This window comes from Lycorma delicatula, chromosome 2 (assembly GCF_047948215.1).
Source record: "Lycorma delicatula isolate Av1 chromosome 2, ASM4794821v1, whole genome shotgun sequence".
Taxonomy (NCBI): domain Eukaryota; kingdom Metazoa; phylum Arthropoda; class Insecta; order Hemiptera; family Fulgoridae; genus Lycorma; species Lycorma delicatula.
The window spans coordinates 147,001,861-147,024,816 of NC_134456.1; the positions used below are offsets into that span (position 1 = coordinate 147,001,861).

Here is a 22,956-nt window from a genome sequence, read left to right on the forward strand (position 1 = left end):
GATGCATGACTAGTTAAAATAATTGTTCTGTATTCTTCACATTTATCTGCCCCTGCTTTCTTTGGTATCATGACTATAACACTTTTTTTGAAGTCTGACGGAAATTCCCCTTTTTCATAAATATTACACACCAGTTTGTATAATCTATCAATCGCTTCCTCACCTGCACTGCGCAGAAATTCTACAGGTATTCAGTCTATTCCAGGAGCCTTTCTGCCATTTAAATCTTTTAATGCTCTCTTAAATTCATCTCAGTATTGTTTCTCCCATTTCATCCTCCTCAACTTCCTCTTCTTCCTCTATAACACCATTTTCTAATTCATTTCCTCCGTATAACTCTTCAATATATTCCACCCATCTATCGACTTTACCTTTCGTATTATATATTGGTGTACCATCTTTGTTTAACACATTATTAGATTTTAATTTATGTACCCCAAAATTTTCCTTAACTTTCCTGTATGCTCCGTCTATTTTACCAATGTTCATTTCTCTTTCCACTTCTGAACACTTTTCTTTAATCCACTCTTCTTTCGCCAGTTTGCACTTCCTGTTTATAGCATTTCTTAATTGCCGATAGTTCCTTTTACTTTCTTCATCACTAGCATTCTTATATTTTCTACATTCATCCATCAGCTGCAATATATTGTCTGAAACCCAAGGTTTTCTACTAGTTCTCTTTATTCTGCCTAAGTTTGCTTCTGCTGATTTAAGAATTTCCTTTTTAACATTCTCCCATTCTTCTTCTACATTTTCTACCTTATCTTTTTTACTCAGACCTCTTGCGATGTCCTCCTCAAAAATCTTCTTTACCTCCTCTTCCTCAAGCTTCTCTAATTCCACAGATTCATCTGACACCTTTTCTTCAGATTTTTAAACCCCAATCTACATTCCATTATCACCAAATTATGGTCGCAATCAATGTCTGCTCCAGGGTAAGTTTTGCAGTCAACGAGTTGATTTTTAAATCTTTGCTTAACCATGATATAATCTATCTGATACCTTGCAGTATCACCTGGCTTTTTCCAAGTGTATATTCTTCTATTATGATTTTTAAATTGGGTGTTGGCAATTACTAAATTATACTTCGTGCAAAACTCTATAAGTCGGTCTCCTCTTTCATGCCTTTTGCCCAGCCCGTATTCACCCACTATATTTCCTTCCTTGCTTTTTATAATGCTTGCATTCCAATCTCCAACTATTATTAAATTTTCATCTCCTTTAACGTGTTTAATTGCTTCATCAATCTCTTCGTATACACACTCTACCTCATCATCATGGGCGCTTGTAGGCATATAGACGTTAACAATCGTTGTCGGTTTAGGTTTTGATTTTATCCTTATTACAATGATTCTATCGCTATGCGTTTTGAAATACTCTACTCTCTTCCCTATCTTCTTGTTTATTATGAAACCTACTCCTGCCTGCCAAATATTTGAAGCTGAGTTAATTAATCTAAAATCACCTGACCAAAAGTCGCCTTCCTCTTCCCACCGAACCTCACTAATTCCTACTACATCTACATTTATCCTATCCATTTCCCTTTTTAAATTTTCTAGCCTACCAACCTTTTTTAACTTCTAACATTCCACGCTCCGACTCGTAGAATGTTATTTTTTAATTTTCTGGTGACCCCTTCCTTAGTAATTCAGCTGAATACCACAATAACTGTTCTTAACTGAAATTTCGTTATGTTATTTTTACATCAATTGTTATAGAAAAGTTGTAGCTCACATTTAACACAATAAGTAAACCTTAAAAATTAAATAAAGAAAACGTTAAAACACATCTTCAACATTAAAAATTTATCACTAAAGATCTAGTGGTGAATCTTACTTTAAAAAAAAAAAATAAAAAATAACTATAGAATGTCAATACCAATTCTTCAGTATGGTACGAAATTGAATCAAATTTAAACAGTAATTTTGCTATTCTATGCAGTAAGCAGTTCCAAGCTACATGGCGAAGTGGGGGATTAATGCTCAGTGTATTAAGGAGGGGGGTTATTGGCTTGGTTAGCACCTCCACTCTGTTCTGTTGTCAGTACAACCAAGAGTGAGCTAGAGGTTCCATTGTCTGTTGCACAATGTATAATCATAGTTTTTAACTAATGAAAGTGTTAAACCTGGAGAAGTTTTAACTTGTTTAAAGGTACAGTTTTAGGATGCTACAATGTCATAGAACCAAGGGATATACCCTTGAATTTTTCAGGCCAGACAATTTAAAGGCGGGCAAGAAAGTGTAGAAAACAAAAGTAACTATCAACCCCCAAGATCAAGTCTCACAGCTGACATCCATGCTGTTTGAGCTTATCAAAAGTGATCGCTGGTTCACTGTTGAAGAAATCGCATCAGGGTATCATCTATGGAGTGCTCAATCCATTACCACTGCTCATCTTGGCTTTAGAAAAATTAGTGTTCAATGGGTTCTGATGTTATTGACCCCAAAATCGAAAATAGGTCAGGTTGATCTCCAACCTGACCTAATCTGACCTTCTGAATCAATTTCGGCACGAAGGGGACGATTTTTTGACGCGCATAATCACATAAGATGAGACATGGGTTCATTAATACATTCTGGAGTCAAGAATGGCAAGTATGGAGTGGTGAAGGAAGAATGAGGGCTTGAGAATAAGGATGATGCCCATCAGAGATGTCATCCTTCTCCATGATAACACCAGGCCGCACAACATGATTTTGACAAGGGATAAATTGGAAAAATGCATTGGGAAACCTATAACCACCCTCCTACAATCCAGATTTGTCCCCCTGTAACTATCTTTTGTTTACGCTCTTGAAAGAATAGCTTGAAGGAAAATGATTTGAAGTGTATAGATTGTGCAAGATACAACATAAAGAAATGATGAAGGTATGAATTGTGTATATTAATAATCAATAAATTTATTTAAAAAAATTACCATTTATATTTGATTCGCTCTCATAAAAGGTGATTTTAAACAAAAGCATTTATATGTATGTGTGTAAGTAAGTAAGTGTTGTGTGTGTGTGTGTGTGTGTGTGTTTTTAATAAGTGTAACTGATAAAATTTCAGATTTCTTTAACTTTTAAGGGGTTATTTTATTTCATACTGTTAATCCACTGAATCAATACTTTGTCTGCATTATTTTTTTAATTCTATCTATCTTTCTACAATAAGGGATGTCTTAGCGTTACTTAAGGAAGTTGATAAAATAACAGAAATTAAATGAATTTAGGCATTCTGTTAATTATATAACAGTAATTTAAAATCATACAATTGTTATACAACAGAAAAGTTGATGCCCTGAAATGAATAATTTTATTTTATACTTTTCAATCATTAAATATAACTTTTTTAAGTAATAATTCTAAATTGTAACAGTCCTTTGGTAAATCATAAGTTCCTTAATTTTTTAAAATTATAGCAAGATACTGAAGAACTTTTATACCTTTTATCATCTCTCTTTTTTTGATTTTTTCTCCACCGTTCTTCTTTTTTTTCATCATCAGTTGTATCTGTATCAGTAAGTTTAGCAGTCAAAAGTTTATTTCTCCTCCATTTTGATTTTGATTTTATCTGCAATATTAAATAAAGTATACTCAGTTTATAATGGCTCTTTAAGACAACTTATAAATATTTTTATAACTAATTATAACAATAAACATTAAAAAGAACCATTACTTTTAACATCACCATCGTCATCATTATTGTTACCGTTGTTTTCATTGTCAATGTAACAAATATTAATAAAACATACACTGATAAATTAAATTTTTAACATAAGAGAAGATTTCACAAAATTTCTTATAATGTTTAAAAGTTATAGCAAGCATGCATAAGGTATACTTTCTTCGCACGAGTCTCTTATATAAAATTATATTATTCTCATCATACCTTACAGATGTTTTTACTTCATTTTAATGTTTTACTGACATTTTTATATGTATTAGAATGACTTAATAAAAATTCAATGAGAGTATTAACGTTGTTTTAAACTAAGGCAATTCTACAGTTTAATTTCCAATTTATTAATTTCTACAAACTAAAATTAAAACCTTTATTCTAGTATAATTACCTAATAGTACTGAACCAAATTTATCTGATAACATTCTCTAGAGTAATTTGAAAACAGCAACAGCAGATTCGTATAAGCTTCTTAGCACATTACAGGCTGTCTTAGTGACAGTACAGTATGCAAACTGAATCACACTATTCCTGATAACATTTATACCATGTGCTGCCCTCTAAGGTCCAAATTAAACAACACAATCACTTGTATTGCTAAACATGATTTATGTTACACTGGGTTATCACCAACCTGCCACTCAATGTTAAGAAGAGCCATAGAACAAAATTAGAAACAGGTCACTCACATCATTTCTACTGCAAATCCAAGTCCAACACAAACTCAGAATGCCTGATCATGAGATACCAAAGACAAAACTTGCATCCAGTCTGAATTCACCAAGAAGAAAAGATTAGGTTGGAGATGAATCTGATTAGGGGGGTCATAAGTTTTTGTATGGCCAATTCTACCACAGCCGTTACCTGGTTTCAGCTGACTTACCATGTTAGGAAAAGCTGCTTTGTTTCACAATCAATAGCATTATGAATCAGTCATAATGGATGATATGGGACACAGGTCTAACTTGATGGCAACACAAAGGAGAAACCATCTACAACAAATAAGAGTGAGATATGAGATGATCTGGGAAAAGTAATCTAGTCCCTAGGTTGGAAAGCACAATTTCCATAAGTGTTGGCCACGATTAACCCATGAATGTACATTTTTCAATCAGCCGAAAAACTTCACATTTTAATTTTACTTCCCTGGGACGCTAACAGCCATCTATGGTTCTAGAAACTCTGGTAAGTATTTATACATTAATGTTATGAGACTTATAGCCCAATTGCATAAATCTCAAATTCTGGCTGGCTACATTCAAGCTGTTGGCTCAATCTAATTTAAAAGGTTGCAAGGAAATATTTTAATAAGGAAAAAATAATAGGAAGGAAACTTCTCAAATTTGAAAAAAAAATGTCAAAGATATTATAATGGATAAACACAACCATTCTCCCTCTATGAATCATGAGACCTTGCCGATAGTGAGGGGGCGTGAGTGTTCAGTGATACAGAATAGCTGGACAGAAGGTGTAAGCATATCGGAGAGGTTATCTGTTGAGAGCCAGACTAAAGAATGACTCCTGAAAGAGGGCAGCAGCTCTTTCAGTAGTTGTTAAGGGCATAGGTCAGGAGAACTTAAATGGCCATATCAACATCACTCAATCTTCTGAGTAGTATGCAGCTGAAAGCAATGGAAAACTACAGCTGCTTTTTTTCCAACAAAATCTAACTCTCTGCAGTAACAAAGATGGAGACTCCTTCCTTGGTAAAATATTCCGGAGGTATATTTTATATATAAACTAGTTAGGTATATTTTAGATCCGAATTAGTCTCCCGTTTGGATCTCCGAGTGGGGACTACTAAGGAAAGGGTGACCAGAAAATTAAAAAATAACATTCTACGAGTCAGAGCGTGGAATATTAGAAGTCTAAAAAAGATTAAGTAGGTTAGAAAATTAAAAGAGGGAAATGGAGAGGTTAAATGCAGAGGTAGTAGAAATTAGCGAGGTTCAGTAGGAAGATTTTGGTCAGGAGATTTTAGAATAATTAACTCAGTGTCAAATAAAGGTCAGGCAGGAGTAGGTTTCATAAAGAAAAAGAAGATAGGGAAGAGAGTAGAGTATTTAAAAATGCATAGCAATAGAATCATTCTAATAAGGATAAAATCAAAACCTAAGCAGACAATGATTGTTAACATCTATATGTCTACAAGTGTCCATGATGATGATGATGATGATGATGATGATGACGATGATGAGGTAGTGTGAATACAAAGAAATTGATGAAGCAATTAAACAAATAAAAGGGGATGAAAATTTAATAATAGCTGGGGATTGGAATGCAGGCATTGGAAAAGACAAGGAAAAAATATTGTGGGTAAATACGGGCTGGGCAAAAGGAATGGAAGAGGACCGACTTACTGAGTTTTGCATTAAGTGCAATTTAGTAATTGTCAACATCCAGTTTAAAAATCATAATAAAAGAATATACACATGGAAAAAAGACTAGTGATACTGCAAGGTATGAGATAGATTATATCATAGTTAAAGAAAGATTTAGAAATCAACTCCTTGACTGCAAAGCATATCCCGGAGCAGACATTGATAGCGACCATAACTTAGTCATAATGAAATGTAGATTGGGGTTTAAAAACCTGAAGAAAAGGTGCAGATGAATTGGTGGAATTTAGAGAAGCTTGAGGAAGAGAATATAAAGAAGAATTTTGAGGAGGACATGACAAGAGGTTTGAGTAAAAACAATAAGGTAGTAAATAGAGGATACATTTCAGCTGAGGGATGAATATAGAAAGTATAAGAATGCTAGTGATAAAGAAGGTAAAAAGCAACTATCGACAATTAAGAAATACTATAAACAGGAAGTGCAGATTAGCGAACAAAGAGTGGGTAAAAGAAACGTGTTCAGAAGTGGAAAGGGATATGTTCATTAGTAAAATAGACAGAGCATACAGAAAGTTAAAGAGAATTTTGTGATACATAAATTAAAATTTAATAAATGTGTTAAATAAAGATGATACACCGATTTATAATACCAAAGAAAAGGTCAATATAGGTGAGTGGAATATATTGAATAGTTATGTGGAAGAAATGAATTAGAAACTGGTGTTATAGAAGAAGAGAATGAAAATAGGTACAATACTGAGATCTGAATTTAATAGAGCATTAAAAGATTTAAATGGCAGAAAGGCTCCTGGGATAGACGGGATAGCTGCAGAATTACTGCGTAGTGGAGGTGAGAATGCGATAGATACAGTATATAAACCAATGTGTAATATTCATGAAAAAGGGAAAGTTCTGTCTTCAAAAAGTGTTATTGTCATGATACCAAAGAAAGCAAGAGCAGATAAATGCGAAGAATACAGAACAATTAGCTTAACTACTCGTGCATCAAAAATCTTAATTAGAATTCTGAATGAGAGGAGAGTGGAAGAAGTGTTAGGAGAACACCAATTTGGTTTTAGAAGTATAGGGGCAAGGGAAGCAAGTTTAGCACTCAGATAAAAACATAGCATTATAGACTTAGAAAAGGCATTTGAAAATGTACACTGGAATAAAGTTCAGCATTTTAAAAAATTTAGTGTTCAAGTATAGAGATAGAAGAACAATTGCTAACATTTACAGAATAATCAAAGAACATAAGAAAGAAGCCGTAAAAAAAGCTTTATCTCCATTACTCTGAAATATTTAGAATTAGCAGTTAATGATGTTAAAGAACAATTTAGATATTGAGTAACAGTGCAATGTGAAAATATAAAGATGCTATGATATAGTAATTCCAGCTGAGAGTAAAAAAGAAGCAAAAAAAAGAACAAACAATGAATGGCATGGATGAAGTCCTAGGCAAAAACTACCAGATGAAAATAAACAACAAAACGAAAGTAATGAAATGTAGTAGAAATAATGTGGATGGACCACTGAATATCAAATAAGAAGAGAAAAGATTATGGATGCAGAACTCTGTTATTTGGGAAGGAGAATTAATAAAGATGGATGAAGCAGGAGCGATCGTATAGAGCGTTAAGTGTATGTTTGGAACGTAGCTTTATATGGAAGTGAAACTTGGACGATCAGAGTAACTGAGAAGAAAAGATTAGAAGCTTTTGAAATGTTGTGCTATATAAGAATGTTAAAAATCAGACGGGTGGATAAAGTGTCAAATGAAGAGGTGTTGCGGCAGTTTGATAAAGAAAGAAGCATTTGGAAAAATATAGTTAAAAGAAGAGACAGTCTTATAGGCCACATATTAAGGCATCCTGGAATAGTCGCGCTGATATTGGAGGGACAGGTAGATGGGAAAAACTGTGCAAGCAGACAACATTTGGAATATGTAAAACAAATTGTTAGGGCTGTAGGATGTATACCGAAATGAAATGGCAGGCATTAGATAGGGAATCTTGGAGAGCTGTGTCAAACCAGTTAAATGACTTATGACAAAAAAATAAAAAGCACAACATTTGGCTGATGAACATTTTTAAAAATTCCAGAATGGACATCACACTTTTTTAATCATTCATAAGTTTAAAAATTAATGAAAACATAAAGATAAACTTTTAACACATAATTTACTGATTAATCTTTCTAGTGCATAACTATTATAAATAAAAATATGCCTATTAAATTGACTTAAATTGTACAAGTAATCCATTTAACATGTTTAAACATATAAAAAGTATTTAGAAGTGAAGTAATTTAAAGTACTGAAAATCCAACAATCTCTAACTCAAATACACGTAATAAACTGAAATCCAAAAAAATTACAATGAAATTGTAAATCGCAGGGCAAGTCTCGCAGATATCATTTCTCCCAAAAAATAAAAGTTTTTATAATATAAATAAAACTGTTTTTAACAACATGATACTGATATCAAAAAAGGTAAGACAATCCGTTATTCATTTAGAATTTTGTTAAAAAAAAAATATGTTAAATATATGTAATAAACAATAGATAATAAACAATGTGTAAGCGTTCTATACAATAAGCAAAAAATTAAAAAAATTGTTACAAAACTCTTACCAGCCTGATTTCATTTATTAAACAATGAATAATAATAAGAATTGTATTATTTCTGTAAATGTGATATGCATATAAATGAAATCGAGCTAGCTGGTAAGAGTTTCATATATATTTTTTTTTAAATTCTAAATTAATAACAGATTTTGATAACAGAAATGTAGTTAGTGTCTTACCTTTTTTTGATATCAGTATTATTTTGTTAAAAACAGTTTTATTTATATTACAAAAATTTTTGTTTTTTGAGTGGAAGAAGTGATACCTGCAAGACTCTTACCATACGGTTTACAATTTCATTGTCATTTTTTTGGATATCACTCACTGCGTTTTGTTAGATTATTCTTTTATTTTTTTTTTATGAATACTAACTTATCTTATGGATTTATTATTAAAATTTACTGCCTTTCTAGAACAAACACGTAAACATTTTCTGAATTTCTTGGCCAATTTTGTTTGTTGATAGTCATATCATTCACTTCATACCATATTTTTTATTTTTTAATAGAACTAGTATAATGATCTTCTCAAAGATTCGTGATGTAATATTGCACTTATTACTTTGTAAGTGTAGCCTTACAAAGGCTATTTTTATCTTATCCGTGGACACACTTTTTATATTATTATTAAATTAACTTTTTTTATTTTCCTATCAATTATTTCAAATAGTTCTAAATGCAGAATAAAAATTCTACCAATCAAATATATTTCTGTTTCATGTAACAAATCTTTGTTGCCACATTTGCAACACTTTCCTGCTGATTGTTTTTTTGTTTTTTATTAGCACCTATAATCTCTATAAAAAATTGTTTCATTTTCAGTACTTTCATTTACATAAGAGCAGTTACTATTAAAACAAATTGCAGAATATTTTCTTTTAAATTTTATTATTTCAAGTACATTATCAAGTTATTGTACACTACACAGTACTATCAAGTACTACTACCTAGCAATGTGAATCGTAAACAAACCTTTTTGAGGAAAAGTGACATATTCGAGTCCCGTGGTTTATCAAATGGAAGAAAAAAAGGTTGTCTAACAAAATTTGAGGTATTTTTTTTAACGTATTCTTTATTACAAATCTAATTTAACTGAAATACAATATTTTCATGCTTATTTTTTTAATGTTTTTCCCATTTTTATTTCACTTTTAGGTTAAGTCATGTTTAGAACTGTAAACAGTTTGTTGCCTTTGTCATGCCGTCCAGTTCTGCGGAATCTTAACAGTGAATTTCTCATGAACTTCTTAATACAAGGGTTGTTTGTAAAGTTCTCAGCCTGACAAAAAAGCACAGAGTATTCAGAAATTTTTTTTGTTTTACAATGAAGTCATCTTGCAATATTTAATACATGTAGACCAAAAACTTTATTCCAAATTTTTATTACCCACATTACAATTCAATTTGTCCAACTCTGTGAAATAAGTGATTGTTTCAGCTTTAACCTCATCATTTGAAGTGAATCTTCTTTCAGCAAACCATTTCTTCAGGTTTAGTAAGAGGAAGTCATGGCTAAAAGAAAATTTCAGAGAATACAGTGCATGTAGAAACACTTTGAAACATGAACCGTAGGTCATAAAGATTTGCAGCAACAACTTGAGACATGTGTGCAGGTGCATTATTGTAGTGAAAGTTTTGGCCAGATGTGGATATTTAGCCTGAACAGCAACCTTCAATTAGTCTAGATGTGAAATGTAATACTCTCTAATAAAAGTCGTGCCATTCTCCAAGTAGTCATCCTAAAAAAACAATTACAGCCATGAATTTTCCTGTAGATGGAACCAATTTTGCTTTATTTTGTGAACTTTCACCTGCTTCTGCTTACTGTTTGGTCTCTGGCATGTAATGGTGAATCCATATTTCATCCTCTACTACTGTTAAAATGTCAAAGAAACTCAGAAAAATCATGTTTAAATAAGTTTAAACACACTTAAAAATATATCAGTCTTAAAGCATTTTTTATCAACTATTAACAAGAGTGGCACTCATCGAGCAGAAAGCTTTTTCATACCCAAACATCATGTAAAATTTAGTGGACACAGTATATCAAGATGTTTGCAATGTCAGAAAGCTTCATCCAGCAATCATTTAATATGGCATTGTGAATTTTTGTGACAATTTCATCAGTTTAGCAGTTTTTGGGTATCCTGAGCATTCATCATTTTAAGTTTTTTGAGTTTTTTAAACTATGACTTTTAAATTCAGCAGTCCACTTTTTTACTTAGAAAACAAATAGAAAGAATCCTTTAAAGTGTAATATAATGTCTTTTATACGCCTGTCAGTTTTAAATCTTTCAAGACTAAGTGCTTTGTAATAGCTTGAACTTTGTAACAATTTTGTTCACTTTCAGAAAATATCAAAACTTGTTTGCAATACATGTTCACCATAAACAAGCAACTAAATAAATCTACACATCTGAAACTTTATCAAATAAAGAATCTTACTTGACAAATATCAGTCATTGGTCATATTTGCACCATTTCTGTGTCAAACCAAGAACTTTACAAATGTATAATATTTATTACAGAACAAAAGGAGTGATAATTCTAAAACTAATCATCCAGAAATAACCAAAGGACTGGAAGTTAGTTGATAAACCCAAGTGTCTACTAATATTATTAACGTATAAATAATAGTTAAACTTACTTCAAATATGTCATCAGAATTTGAATTATCACCATCTCCATCAGAACCAGAATTATCACCACTCTTTTCCTTCTTCTCATCAGCAGAATCTTTATTATTTTTGGCTTCAGTTTCAAAATCAGATTTCTCTTTTTTATCTTCATCACTGTTGCCAACATTCTTTTTCTTTTCAGACTCTTCATCCATATCTGTACTTTCTTTGTTTTCTTTCTTTCCTTTTTTATTCTCTGTATTTTTTTTGACAAGTTTTTTTACCAAGTCAGGATATTTTTCATCTATTAAAAAAACCAAACCATATATAATATAAAAGTACATTAAATGACATACTTTTTAACAAATTAAAATAATTACACAAAATTTCATAATGTCGGTTTTAAACGTTCCTAAACTTATTTTTCCTCAAAGTACTCTACTCTTCTTGGATGATAAACCTTTTTTCCAGCATAATATCCACTACTGGAAATCCTATCCCACTTATAAAACATGTTTTTGTGATCACATTAAGTTCTATCTGAAAATCACGTTTGATATCCTGTATCATTCGACATCTTCAAACAATGGTAATGTCTGCAATCAAACAAGTTGATCATGAGAGTAAAAAGGATAAGGAAGCGATCTTTTCTTCAAAATCAAAAATTAACAGACTTTTCATAGTGAAATAATTTGTTCTTTCTTCCATTCCTACTTCATATTTTTAGCTTTTTTCATTAAAATTTCAGATAACTATATTATTCAGCTTTTTATTAACAATTAGTCCCTATGGCAGAAATTCATCATGAAATCTATTATAAATTAGAAAAAAAAGCAAACGTTGACATTTTATTAAGCCAATGAGTATTTTTAATCACTTTTGATTAATTTTGCTAAACAACTTATCCCATTTTGACTCAATCCACGTATCTTATTGAAGTGTTCTCTCATTTTGGCCTTATTTGTGAGCCCTGCTCTTTTTCTGTTTACCTCTGGAACCACCATAAGGTTACTTCCAGATGATGAATGAAAATGTATATATGAATGTAAATGAAGTGTAGTCGTGTACAGTCTCAGGACCATTCCTGATCATGTGTGGTTAATTGAAAACCAACCACCAAAGACACCGGTATCCATGATCTGGTATTCAAATCCATATAAAAGTCACTCTCTCAATGAATCATGAGACCTTGCTGTTGGTGAGGGAACTTGAGTGCTCAGTGATACAGAATAGCTGAAACAAAGGTGCAACCATATCGGACAGGTATCTGCTAAGAGCAGCACCACTTTCAGTAGTTATTAAGAGCATAGGTCAGGACGACTTAAATGGCCATATCAACATCACTCAATCCTCTGAGTACTGTACAGCTGAAAGCAATGGAAAACTACAGCTTATTTTTTTTCCAAGAAAATGTAACTCTCTGCATTTTCATATAAAAATGATGGAGGCGCCATCCTTGATAAAATATTCTGGAGGTAAACTAGTCCCCTGTTCAGATCTCCGAGTGGGGACTACCAAGGAAGAGGTCAACAGAAAATTAAAAAATATCATTATACGAGTTGAAGCACGGTGTTAGAAGTCTAAAAAAGGTTGATAGGTTAGAAAATTTAAAGAGGAAGATGGATAGGATAAATGTAGATGTAATAGGAATTAGCGAGGTTCGGTGGGAAGAGGAATACAACTTTTGGTCAGGTGATTTTAGAATAAGTAACTCAGCTTCAAATAATGGGCAAGCAGGAGTAGGTTTCATAATCAACAAGAAGATAGGGAAATGAGTAGAGTATTTCAAAATGCATAGCGATAGAATCATTGTAATAAGGATAAAATCGAAACCTAAACCATTGATTGTTAACGTCTATATGCCTATAAGCGCCCATGATGATGATGAGGTAGAGTGTGTATACAAAGAAATTGATAAAGCACATAAAACAAATAAAAGGGGATGAAAATTTAATAACAGTTGCAGATTGGAATGCATGCGTTGGAAAAGGCAAGGAAGGAAATATAGTGAGTTAATACAGGCTGGGCAAAAGGAATGAAAGAAAGGACCGACTTATTTGCACCAAGTATAATTTACTAATTGCCAACACGCAGTTTAAAAATCATAACAGAAGAATATACACATGCAAAAGGCCAGGTGATACTGCAAGGTATCAGATGTTAAGCACAAATGTTTAGAAATCAACTTGTCAACTGTAAAGCTTACCCTGAAGCAGACATTAATAGTGACCATAATTTAGTGTTAATAAAATGTAGATTGGTGTTTAAAAACCTGAAGAAAAGGTGTCAGATGAATCAGTGGAACTAAGAGAAGTTTGAGAAAGAGGAGGTAATGAAGATTTTTGAGGAGAACATCGCAAGAGGTCTGAGTAAAAAAGAGAAGGTAGAAAATGTAGAAGAATGGGAGGAGGATGTTCAAAAGAAATTCTTAAATCAGTAGAAGCGAACTTCGGCAGAAAAAAGAGAACTGGTAGAAAACCTTGGATATAAGACTATATATTGTTGCTGATAGATGAACGTAGAAAATATAAGAATGCTAGTGATGAAAAAAATAAAAACAACTATTGATAATTAAGAAATAAGATAAACAGGAAGTGCAAACTAGCAAAAGAAGAGTGGATTAAAGAAAAGTGTTCTGAAGTGGAAAGAGAAATGAACATTGGTAAAATAGGCGAAGCATACTGGAAAGTAAAGGAAAATTTAGGCGTACATAAATAAAAATCTAGTAATGTGTTAAACAAAGATGGTACACCAATATATAATACGAAAGGTAAAGTCGATAGATGGGTGGAATATATTGAAGAGTTATACGTAGGAAATGAATTAGAAAATGGTGTTATAGAGAAAGAAGAGGAAGTTGAGGACGATGAAATGGGAGAAACAATACTGAGATCTGAATTTAAGAGAGCATTAAAAGATTTAAATGGCAGAAAGGCTCCTGGAATAGACGGAATACCTGTAGAATTACTGTGCAGTACAGGTGAGGAAGCGAATGATAGATTACAGAATTGGTATACCATCTTTGGTATACCAATTTATAATATGAAAGGCAAAGTCGATAGGTGATATATTGACGAGTTATAGAGGAAGAAGCGGAAGTCAAAGGGTAGAAACAATACTCAGATATGAATTTAGGAGAGCATTAAAAGATTTGAATGGCAGAAAGGCTCCTGGGAATAGATGAAATACCTGTCAAATTACTGTGCAGTACAGGTGAGGAAGCGAATGATAGATTACATTAACTGGTGTGTAATATTTATGAAAAAGGGGAAGTTCCGTCACACTTCAAAAAGTGTTATAATAATGATACCAAAGAAAGCAGGACCAGATAATTGTGAAGAACACAGAATTAGCTTAACTAGCCATGCATCAAAAATCTTAACCAGAATTCTGTACAGAATTGAGAGGAGAGTGGAGTAAGTGTTAGAAGACTAATTTGGTTTCAGGAAAAGTATAGGGACAAGAGAAGCAATTTTAGGCCTCAGATTAATATTGGAAGAAAAACAAACCAGCATACTTGGCATTAACAGACCTAGAAAAGGCATTTGATAACATAGACTGGAATAAAATGTTCAGCATTTTAAAAAAATTACGGTTCAAATACAGAGATAGAAGAACGATTGCTAACATTTACAGGAACCAAACAGCAACAGTAATAACGTAAGAAAGAAGATATGGAAGAACAAAAGAGAAGCTGTAATAAGAAAGGGAGTCAGTCCGACAAGGATGTTCCCTATCCCTGTTACTTTTTAATTGTTACATAGAACTAGCAATTAATGATGTTAAAGAACTATTTAGATCCGCAGTAACAGTAAAAGGTGAAAAGATAGAGATGCTACGATTTGCTGATGATATAGTAATTCTAGCTGAGAATAAAAAGGATTTAGAAGAAACAATGAACGGCATGGATGAAGTCCTACGCAAGAAATACTGCATGAAAATAAACAAGAACAAAATGAAAGTAATGAAATGTAGTAGAAATAACAAAGATGGACCACTGAATGTGAAAATAGGAGGGGAAAAGATTATGGAGGTAGAAGAATTTTGTTATTTGGGAAGTAGAATTACTAAAGATGGACGAAGCAGGAGCGATAGAAAATGCTGAATAGCACAGGTGAAACAAGCCTTCATTCAGAAATATAATTTCTTTACATCAGAAATTAATTTAAACGTCAGGAAAAGATTTTTGAAAGTATATGGAAGTGAAACTTGGACGATCACAGTACCTGAAAAGAAAAGATTAGAAGATTTTGAAATGTGGTGCTATAGGAGAACGTTAAAATCAGATGGGTGGATAAGGTGACAAATGAAGAGGTATTGCGGCAAATTGATGAAGAAAGAAGCATTTAGAAAAATATAGTTAAAAGAAGAGACAGACTTATAGGCCACATATTAAGGCATCCTGGAATAGTCGCTTTAATATTGGAGGGACAGGTAGAAGGAAAAAATTGTGCAGTCAGGCAACGTTTGGAGTATGTAAAACAAATTGTTAGAGATGTAGGATGTAGGGGGTACACCGAAATGAAACGACTAGCACTAGATAGGGAATCTTGGAGAGATGCATCAAACTAGTAAAATGACTGAAGAAAAAAAATAAATAAAAGTAACTGCCTTTACTAGGATTTGAAGAGCCCAACACTTTCCAACTGATGACAAAGTGATTTTATTTTTTCTTTAGTGTTAACATCAATCATGGGATTAATTTGACAGCAATATGATGCAACCAACTTTTTTTTCTGTCTGAATCGCATGACATAAACCAGTAAAAAAAAAAAAATTAACAACCTTCTGTGATTTCAGACAGTTACCCACTAATAGACATAGCCAATTTTCTTGACTTCTGATACACATAAGCTATCATAAAATAATGACTACTAAGGTAAAAGTGACTCACAAATTTATGTCTAATTTCAATAGTCAGATACAACAAAGAGGAGTGTTGTTCATCATAATCACTGCTATGCAATTTTTATCACTTTAAGTCACTTCAGTAATCTATTAGTCCTTTAGACAGGTTTTAGAAGTTATTGAACACACCATATCAAAATTTAAAAAAATATACCATAATTTTTTTTAATATAAAAATGAAACAACTCATAAGAAATTTTCATAAATTAAAAGTTAATTAAGACTTCTGTAAGTGAATTATTAAATTAATTATCTTGTATAAAATAAACATAACTTTTTAAACAATCATAAAAATAAAATTTAATATACAACCCAGTAAAGTTAGGGTTATGATATTATAAAAATAATTTAATTCTTGTCATGCACATAATGTAGTAACAATTGATTTCAATTGCACAATAATCTAAATTATTTTAAAGAAATGACAGAAATTCATATAAAAAAAACTAATTAAATTTCAAAGAGGAACTCATTTAATAATGAAAAACTATTTAATTTTTACATTAATTCTTAACCAATGAATACAAATAGTTTACTGAATACACCTTCAAGAACTTCTACCTGTATCAGAAGATGACGATGATGATGTGGTCAGCAACAGTACCTGTTTAACCAGATCATCTTCAGACAATTTTCTTTTATTCAATTCAGGAAAATCTAATTCAAAGAGGGCATCCATATCATTTATTGCATCCTTCACTTCATTTCCTTCACCATCATTTGCATCTGCAACAAAATTTTTTTATCATTTAATTTTTATATTTCCTTGATATAAAAAGTATAATAATTATCCCACATGAATTATTAATAAATTAAAATTCTAGTCATTGATCATTAATTATTTATAATTAAATTTGAAAAGTTTAAAAACTTTTTAAAACTTCAAGTTTTTCTCAATTCTATTATTTTATAGCTTAAATACAATCACTCATTTAATATTAGCAACAGCAGGAAGAGAGTAAAATGAAAAACCTGTAACAGTATTTATTATATACACTAAAACAACTTAAAAAAAAAAAACATTTCATTCATAAATTCTCAACTAGCCCAACCCAATTAAAGGATTACTTTTTTATCTTATAATGAAAATGTGTCAGTTCTTGTACTGTGTTTAGTACTTTCCTGGGAACTAAATCAAGGAACAATTGAAAGAAAAACCAATATAAAAGGGTGAATCAAATGCAGTAAGCAGTTCCGAGCTGCATGGCGGAGTGAAGGGGTTAATATGTGGTATGTTAAAGAGGGGGAACCAGCTTGGTTAACATCTTCGCTCTGTTCTGTCATCAGTACAGCCATGAGTGAGCAAGAGGTTCCATCATCTGTTGCAAAACATATAATCATAAATTTTTTCACTAATGAAGCCGTTAAACCTGTGAAAATTTAAACTCATTTAAAGATTTTGGGGACACTACACTGTCCCAGAACCGAGTGTATAAGTTGGCCAGACAATTTAAGGGCAAGTGAGAAAGTGTAGAAAATGAAAGTCGTTATCTACATACAAGGTCAAGTCTCACAGCTAACAACATCCATACTGTTGGAGAGCTTATCAAATGTAATTGCTGGTTCACTGATGAAGAAATCATGTCAGAAGTGGGTATCATCTATAGGAGTGCTCACTCCATTATCACTGATCATCTTGGCTTTAGAAAAATTAGTGATGTGTTCCGAGGTTCTGACCGAAAATCAAAATCAGGTCAGGTCAGGTTGGAGATCTGTGAGACTTCTCAATCGATTTTGGCAAAAAGAAAATTTTTTTGAGGTACATCATCACATGTGATGATGATACGTAGGTCCATCATTACACTCCGACGTCAAAAATAGTGAGAAAGGAGTGGCGAAGGAAGGATGAGGGCTGCCCAGTGAAGGGCAAAACCTGTCTGTCTGTCAGCCAGAAAAGTTCTTGCAATCATTTTTTTTAACTCAAGAGGAGTTTTACTCATTGATTTTCTTCACAATCAATGAACAGTGAATGCAGCTTACTATTGTCATCTGCTACAATCAACAAAAGCCACCTACCAAAACAAAAGACGGGGTATGCCCATCAGAGATGTCATCCTTCTCCATGACAACGGCAGACTGCACACCGCAATTTTGACATAAATTTATTGGGATAAATTGTAAAAAAAATGCACTGGGAAACCCTTAACCACCCTCTCTACAGTTCAGATCTGTCCCTCTGTGACTATTTTTTATTTGCACCCTTGAAAGAATCGCTTGTGTAGGAACAATTAGAAAACAATGAAGAAGTTGAGAAGCACATGTGCAATTGGTTGAAAACTAGTACTCAAATTTTTATGAACAAGGAATATCCAACCTTCCAAATCATTGGCAAAAGTGTGTAGCTATTGCAGGAGATTATATATAGAAATGATGAAGGTATGAATTGTGTATACTATTAATCAATAAATTTGTTAAAAAAATAAATAACCGTTTGACTTCTATCTTATTGCAACTCCCAGTACATTCAAGAATGATACCATAACAACCGAATAACAATATCAGAAATATCAAAACTTCAAACATTACTTCAAATTTTGCTTATAAAGAAATAAAATAATAATAATAGTGTGCCTTTACTTCCATTAATAAGATTACAATGATAGGAAATCACAATAATTATTAACCAATAGTTAATACTAGTCATTAAATAATTATTAAATAGACTTTCAGTTCATAATAATCAGTAAATTTTAACAATACTTATGTACTAACACACGAATTAGCGTGACAAAAATTCATCTGCCAGATTCCCTCTATATAGTCAACTGATATTTGCTGCTTATAATCTTTAAATATTTCTAAACAAATAAAATTATTATTATCTTTCATATAATCTATTAATTATCTTACATTACAGTGACTGTACAGCTATCATGACGTTTTATCATACTCAGCCCTACCCATACATCAACAATGTTATACTACCAAATGGTCTGCCTTATTGTTTTTTCAAAGATATAAAAATAAATTAATAATAAGATATGAAAATAAACTCCCTCTATGAATCATGAGACCGGTGGTGAGGGAGCTTGAGTGCTCAGTGATGCAGAGTAGCAGAACCGAAGGTGCAACCATATCGGAAAGGTATCTGTTGAAAGCCAGACTAAGAAATGATTCCTGAAAGAAAGCAGCATAGATCAGGATGACTTAAACGGCCATATCAAGATCACTCAATCCTCTGAGTACTGCGCAGCTGAAAGCAATGGAAAACTATAGATGCTTTTTTTCTAAGAAAATGTAGCTCTCTGCATTTTCATACAATAAAGATAAGGCGCCTTCCTCGGTAAAATATTCTGGAGGTAAATTAGTCCCGTGTTCGGATCTCCGGGTGGGGGCTACTAAGGAAGGGGTCATCAGAAAATTAAAAAATTTCATTCTACGAGTCAGAGTGTGGAATGTTAGAAGTCTGAAAAAGGTTGGTAGGTTAGAAAATATAAAGAGGGAAATGGATAGGATAAGAGCAGATGTAGTAGGAATTAGTGAAGCTCGGTGAGAAGAGGAAAATTACTTTTGGTCAGCTGATTTTAGAATAATAACTCAGCTTCAAATAACGGGCAAGCAGGAGTGGGTTTCATAATCAACAAGAAGATAGGGAAAACAGTAGAGTATTTCAAAATGCATGTGGTAGAGTGTGTATACAAAGAAATTGATAAAGCAATTAAACACATAAAAGAGGATGAAAAGTTAATAATAGTTGGAGATTGGAATACATGTGTTGGAAAAGGCAAGGAAGGAAATATAGTGGGTGAATACGGACTGGACAAAAGGAATGACAGAAAGGACCCACTTATTTGCACGAAGTATAATTTACTAATTGCCAACATGCAGTTTAAAAATCATAATAGAAGAATATACACATGGAAAAGGCCAGGTGACACTGAAAGGTATCAGATTATATCATGGTAAAGCAAATGTTTAGAAATCAATTTGTCGACTGCAAAGCTTACCCTGGGAGCAGAGATTGATAGCAATCACAATCTAGTGATAATGAAATGTAGATTAGGGTTTAAAATCTGACACCCTGAAGAGGTGTCAGATAAATCGGTGAAATTTAGAGAAGCTTCAGGAAGAGAAGGTAAAGAAGATTTTTGAGGACATCGCAAGAGGTCTGAATAAAAATGATAAGGTAGAACAGTAGATGAAGAATGGGAGAACGTTAAAATAATTCTTAAACATCAGGAAAAATTTTTTGAAAGTATATGTTTGGAGCATAACTTTATATTTAAGTGAAACTTGGGACGATCAGAGTACCTGGGAAGAAAAGATTAGAAGCTTTTGAAATGTGGTGCTATAGAATGTTAAAAATCAAATGAGTGTATAAAGTGACAAATGAAGAGGTGCTGCGGCAAATTGATGATGAAGAAAGAAGCATTTTGAAAAACATAGTTAAAAGAAGAGACAGACTTATAGGCCACATATTAAGGCATCCTTTAATAGTCGCTTTACTATTGGAGTGACAGGTAGGAGGGAGAAATTGTGCAGGCAGGGAATGTTTGGAATATGTAAAACAAATTTTTAAGGATGTAGGATGTAGGGGTATACTGAAATGAAATGACTAGCACTAGATGGGGAATCTTGGAGAGCTGCATCAAACCAGTCAAATGACTGAAGACAAAAAAATAAATACAAAATGGAAGTAAGAGTGGAAGCCAAAGTGCTCTTAATTTCACCTGTTTGTCTATTTACTCCAATAAGTATTTTATTAAAAAATTCTTTTATTTAGTATTTATTTAATAAATGAATTCAAGAAGCAAACAAATAATATAATTAAACTCTCCAACTAACCAATTTTGATATGTTCTTGTTTCCCGGACATATCACACCAGTGTTTTCCTGTTATTAATGTTCAAATAATCAATTACTTCATCCGTATTCAAACTAATACAACCAAACCATTTTCTTCTAATTTCATTTAACACTGGGCAAACACCTATAAAATGTTCAATACCCTCTACTACTCCAATACTGCAACACATACTGACGTCTGTTTCCTTCCCTATTAGGTCTGTTATCTAGACCAAGTAGCCCACACCACATTCTAAATATGGTACTCCTCTGATATATAAATCTCGTCGCAAATATTAAATACCGGCTGTTTGTACAGAATGTTACACTCTGCTAAATGTGCTCTATCCAGCCACAAGGCTCATGAATTTTCTGCTATTATTTCCAATTATATAATTTAGTTAATCCCTCCTAGTTAAAAGACGGTAGGCATTGAAATTTATTTCCTAATTCCCTTCAACATTTAAACCACCCAATCTCTCTTGTTACTGTTAACTCAGCTAATTTCTGGGACAACCTTTGATCGGGTAATCTCAAGACTTTTAAAACATAGTTAACATGTAATTAAAGAAAAAACTCTGCAATAACTGCACACCTGATCCAAATAAATACCATAATTTGGTGTACTTGAGGGAATTCCAAAAATTTTTTCACAGCAGATCTCTGGAAAATTTCAAAATCTTCCACCATTTTATAACTCTAAATTTGTGCTCTGTAACCTATTATCGCTCTACATATGGGACAATATACTGCCCATATAACTGAGACGGGAATTTTGCTTTTCTCTAGAAAATTTCCTCAGATGTTTAATACAAATTTTGCAACTGATACCCTATTCTGTGCATGTGTTTTATAAGCCAAAAACGATGTATTGTTAAATTCCTAGATATTTGTAATTAATTCCAACATCAATTGGCTCCCCACCCCACCATCATTTTTCCCCCTTATCTAAAAACCACTATCTTTAGCTCATTTAGATTAATTATCAACCTCCACAAGTTACAATAATTTTTAAAGTTATTGGTCATTCTTTGCAAACCTTTAGGGTCAGACAACAGAAGAACAATATCATCCAAATGCAAAAGCACTCTTACATTCAGCCGGCCAATTAACACATCTCCACCTAACTCATCCTGTACAACATTTAAAAACAGAGAAAAAAGAAGAGGTGACAGTTAAAACAACCCTGTTTTAGGCCATTAAAAGTTTCAAATTCAGACATTAAATCCTCACTGCACCATACCTGCAATTTTGTTATGCTTATAAAATTCATTCAAAACTGTAATAAATTTATACAAAATCCCAAGTTACATAATTTATAAAATAAAAGCACCTCTCTGTTAACTTTATCAAAAGCCACCTGCAAATCGACAAACGTAGTATACAGTTTAGCCCCCTATTTTTCAGTTTTAATTTATAATATTAATCAATTTGAAAATACTATAATTTGTAGAATAACCCTTACAAAATCCTGCATGGTACTTACTCAACATTCAATTATTATGCACTCAGCTATCTAATCGATAGCTGTAAACAAATTATCTAATGTATTAATAAAGCTTATTGCCCTACCACATCCAACACATCCCCTTTTTTATAGAAAGGAAAAATAATTAACCTTTTAAGAGTTTGGTATTGGCTTGGTCTGGAGAGGCTGGTCCACAATGAAATAGATGATTAAAATACATCTTTCGCTCCACTATGAGCTTTTCTTGAACCACTAAATCTTTCCTATATATCATGATCCTTTTAATTTCTTCGTTTATCGCAAAAAGTCTTGCATACATTTTTCTATTATCCCTACAAAAATTTTACTGAACGAAAATATTTGTTTCCTTCAAAACACGGGAATTTTTAAACACACAGTTTGTCTATCATCCAGTATATCAGCAATTAATGGGGTTCCTTTTTTTTCTCCAGAGGATGAGCCTAATTAACCCACATTTCACTATGCGTAGTTAGCATATTTACACAAAAATGTATTATTACTTCCACCACATTGTCTTTTTCCTCATTGT

The 22,956-nt window shown here is 32.4% G+C and overlaps 1 protein-coding gene across 4 annotated transcripts in view; it reads right to left on the minus strand.

Moving 5' to 3' along the window:
- The window catches only part of XNP (ATRX chromatin remodeler XNP), a 226,453-nt gene that overhangs the window by 107,426 nt on the left and 96,071 nt on the right, over positions 1-22,956 (minus strand). For all 4 annotated transcript variants that reach the window (XM_075356424.1, XM_075356423.1, XM_075356421.1 and 1 more), the window contains exons 8-10: positions 16,715-16,879; positions 11,275-11,549; positions 3,428-3,555 (exon numbers count right to left, since the gene is read on the minus strand). In XM_075356424.1, the coding sequence (XP_075212539.1) occupies positions 3,428-3,555; positions 11,275-11,549; positions 16,715-16,879 (568 nt within the window). The remainder of the gene's footprint in view (positions 1-3,427; positions 3,556-11,274; positions 11,550-16,714; positions 16,880-22,956) is intronic.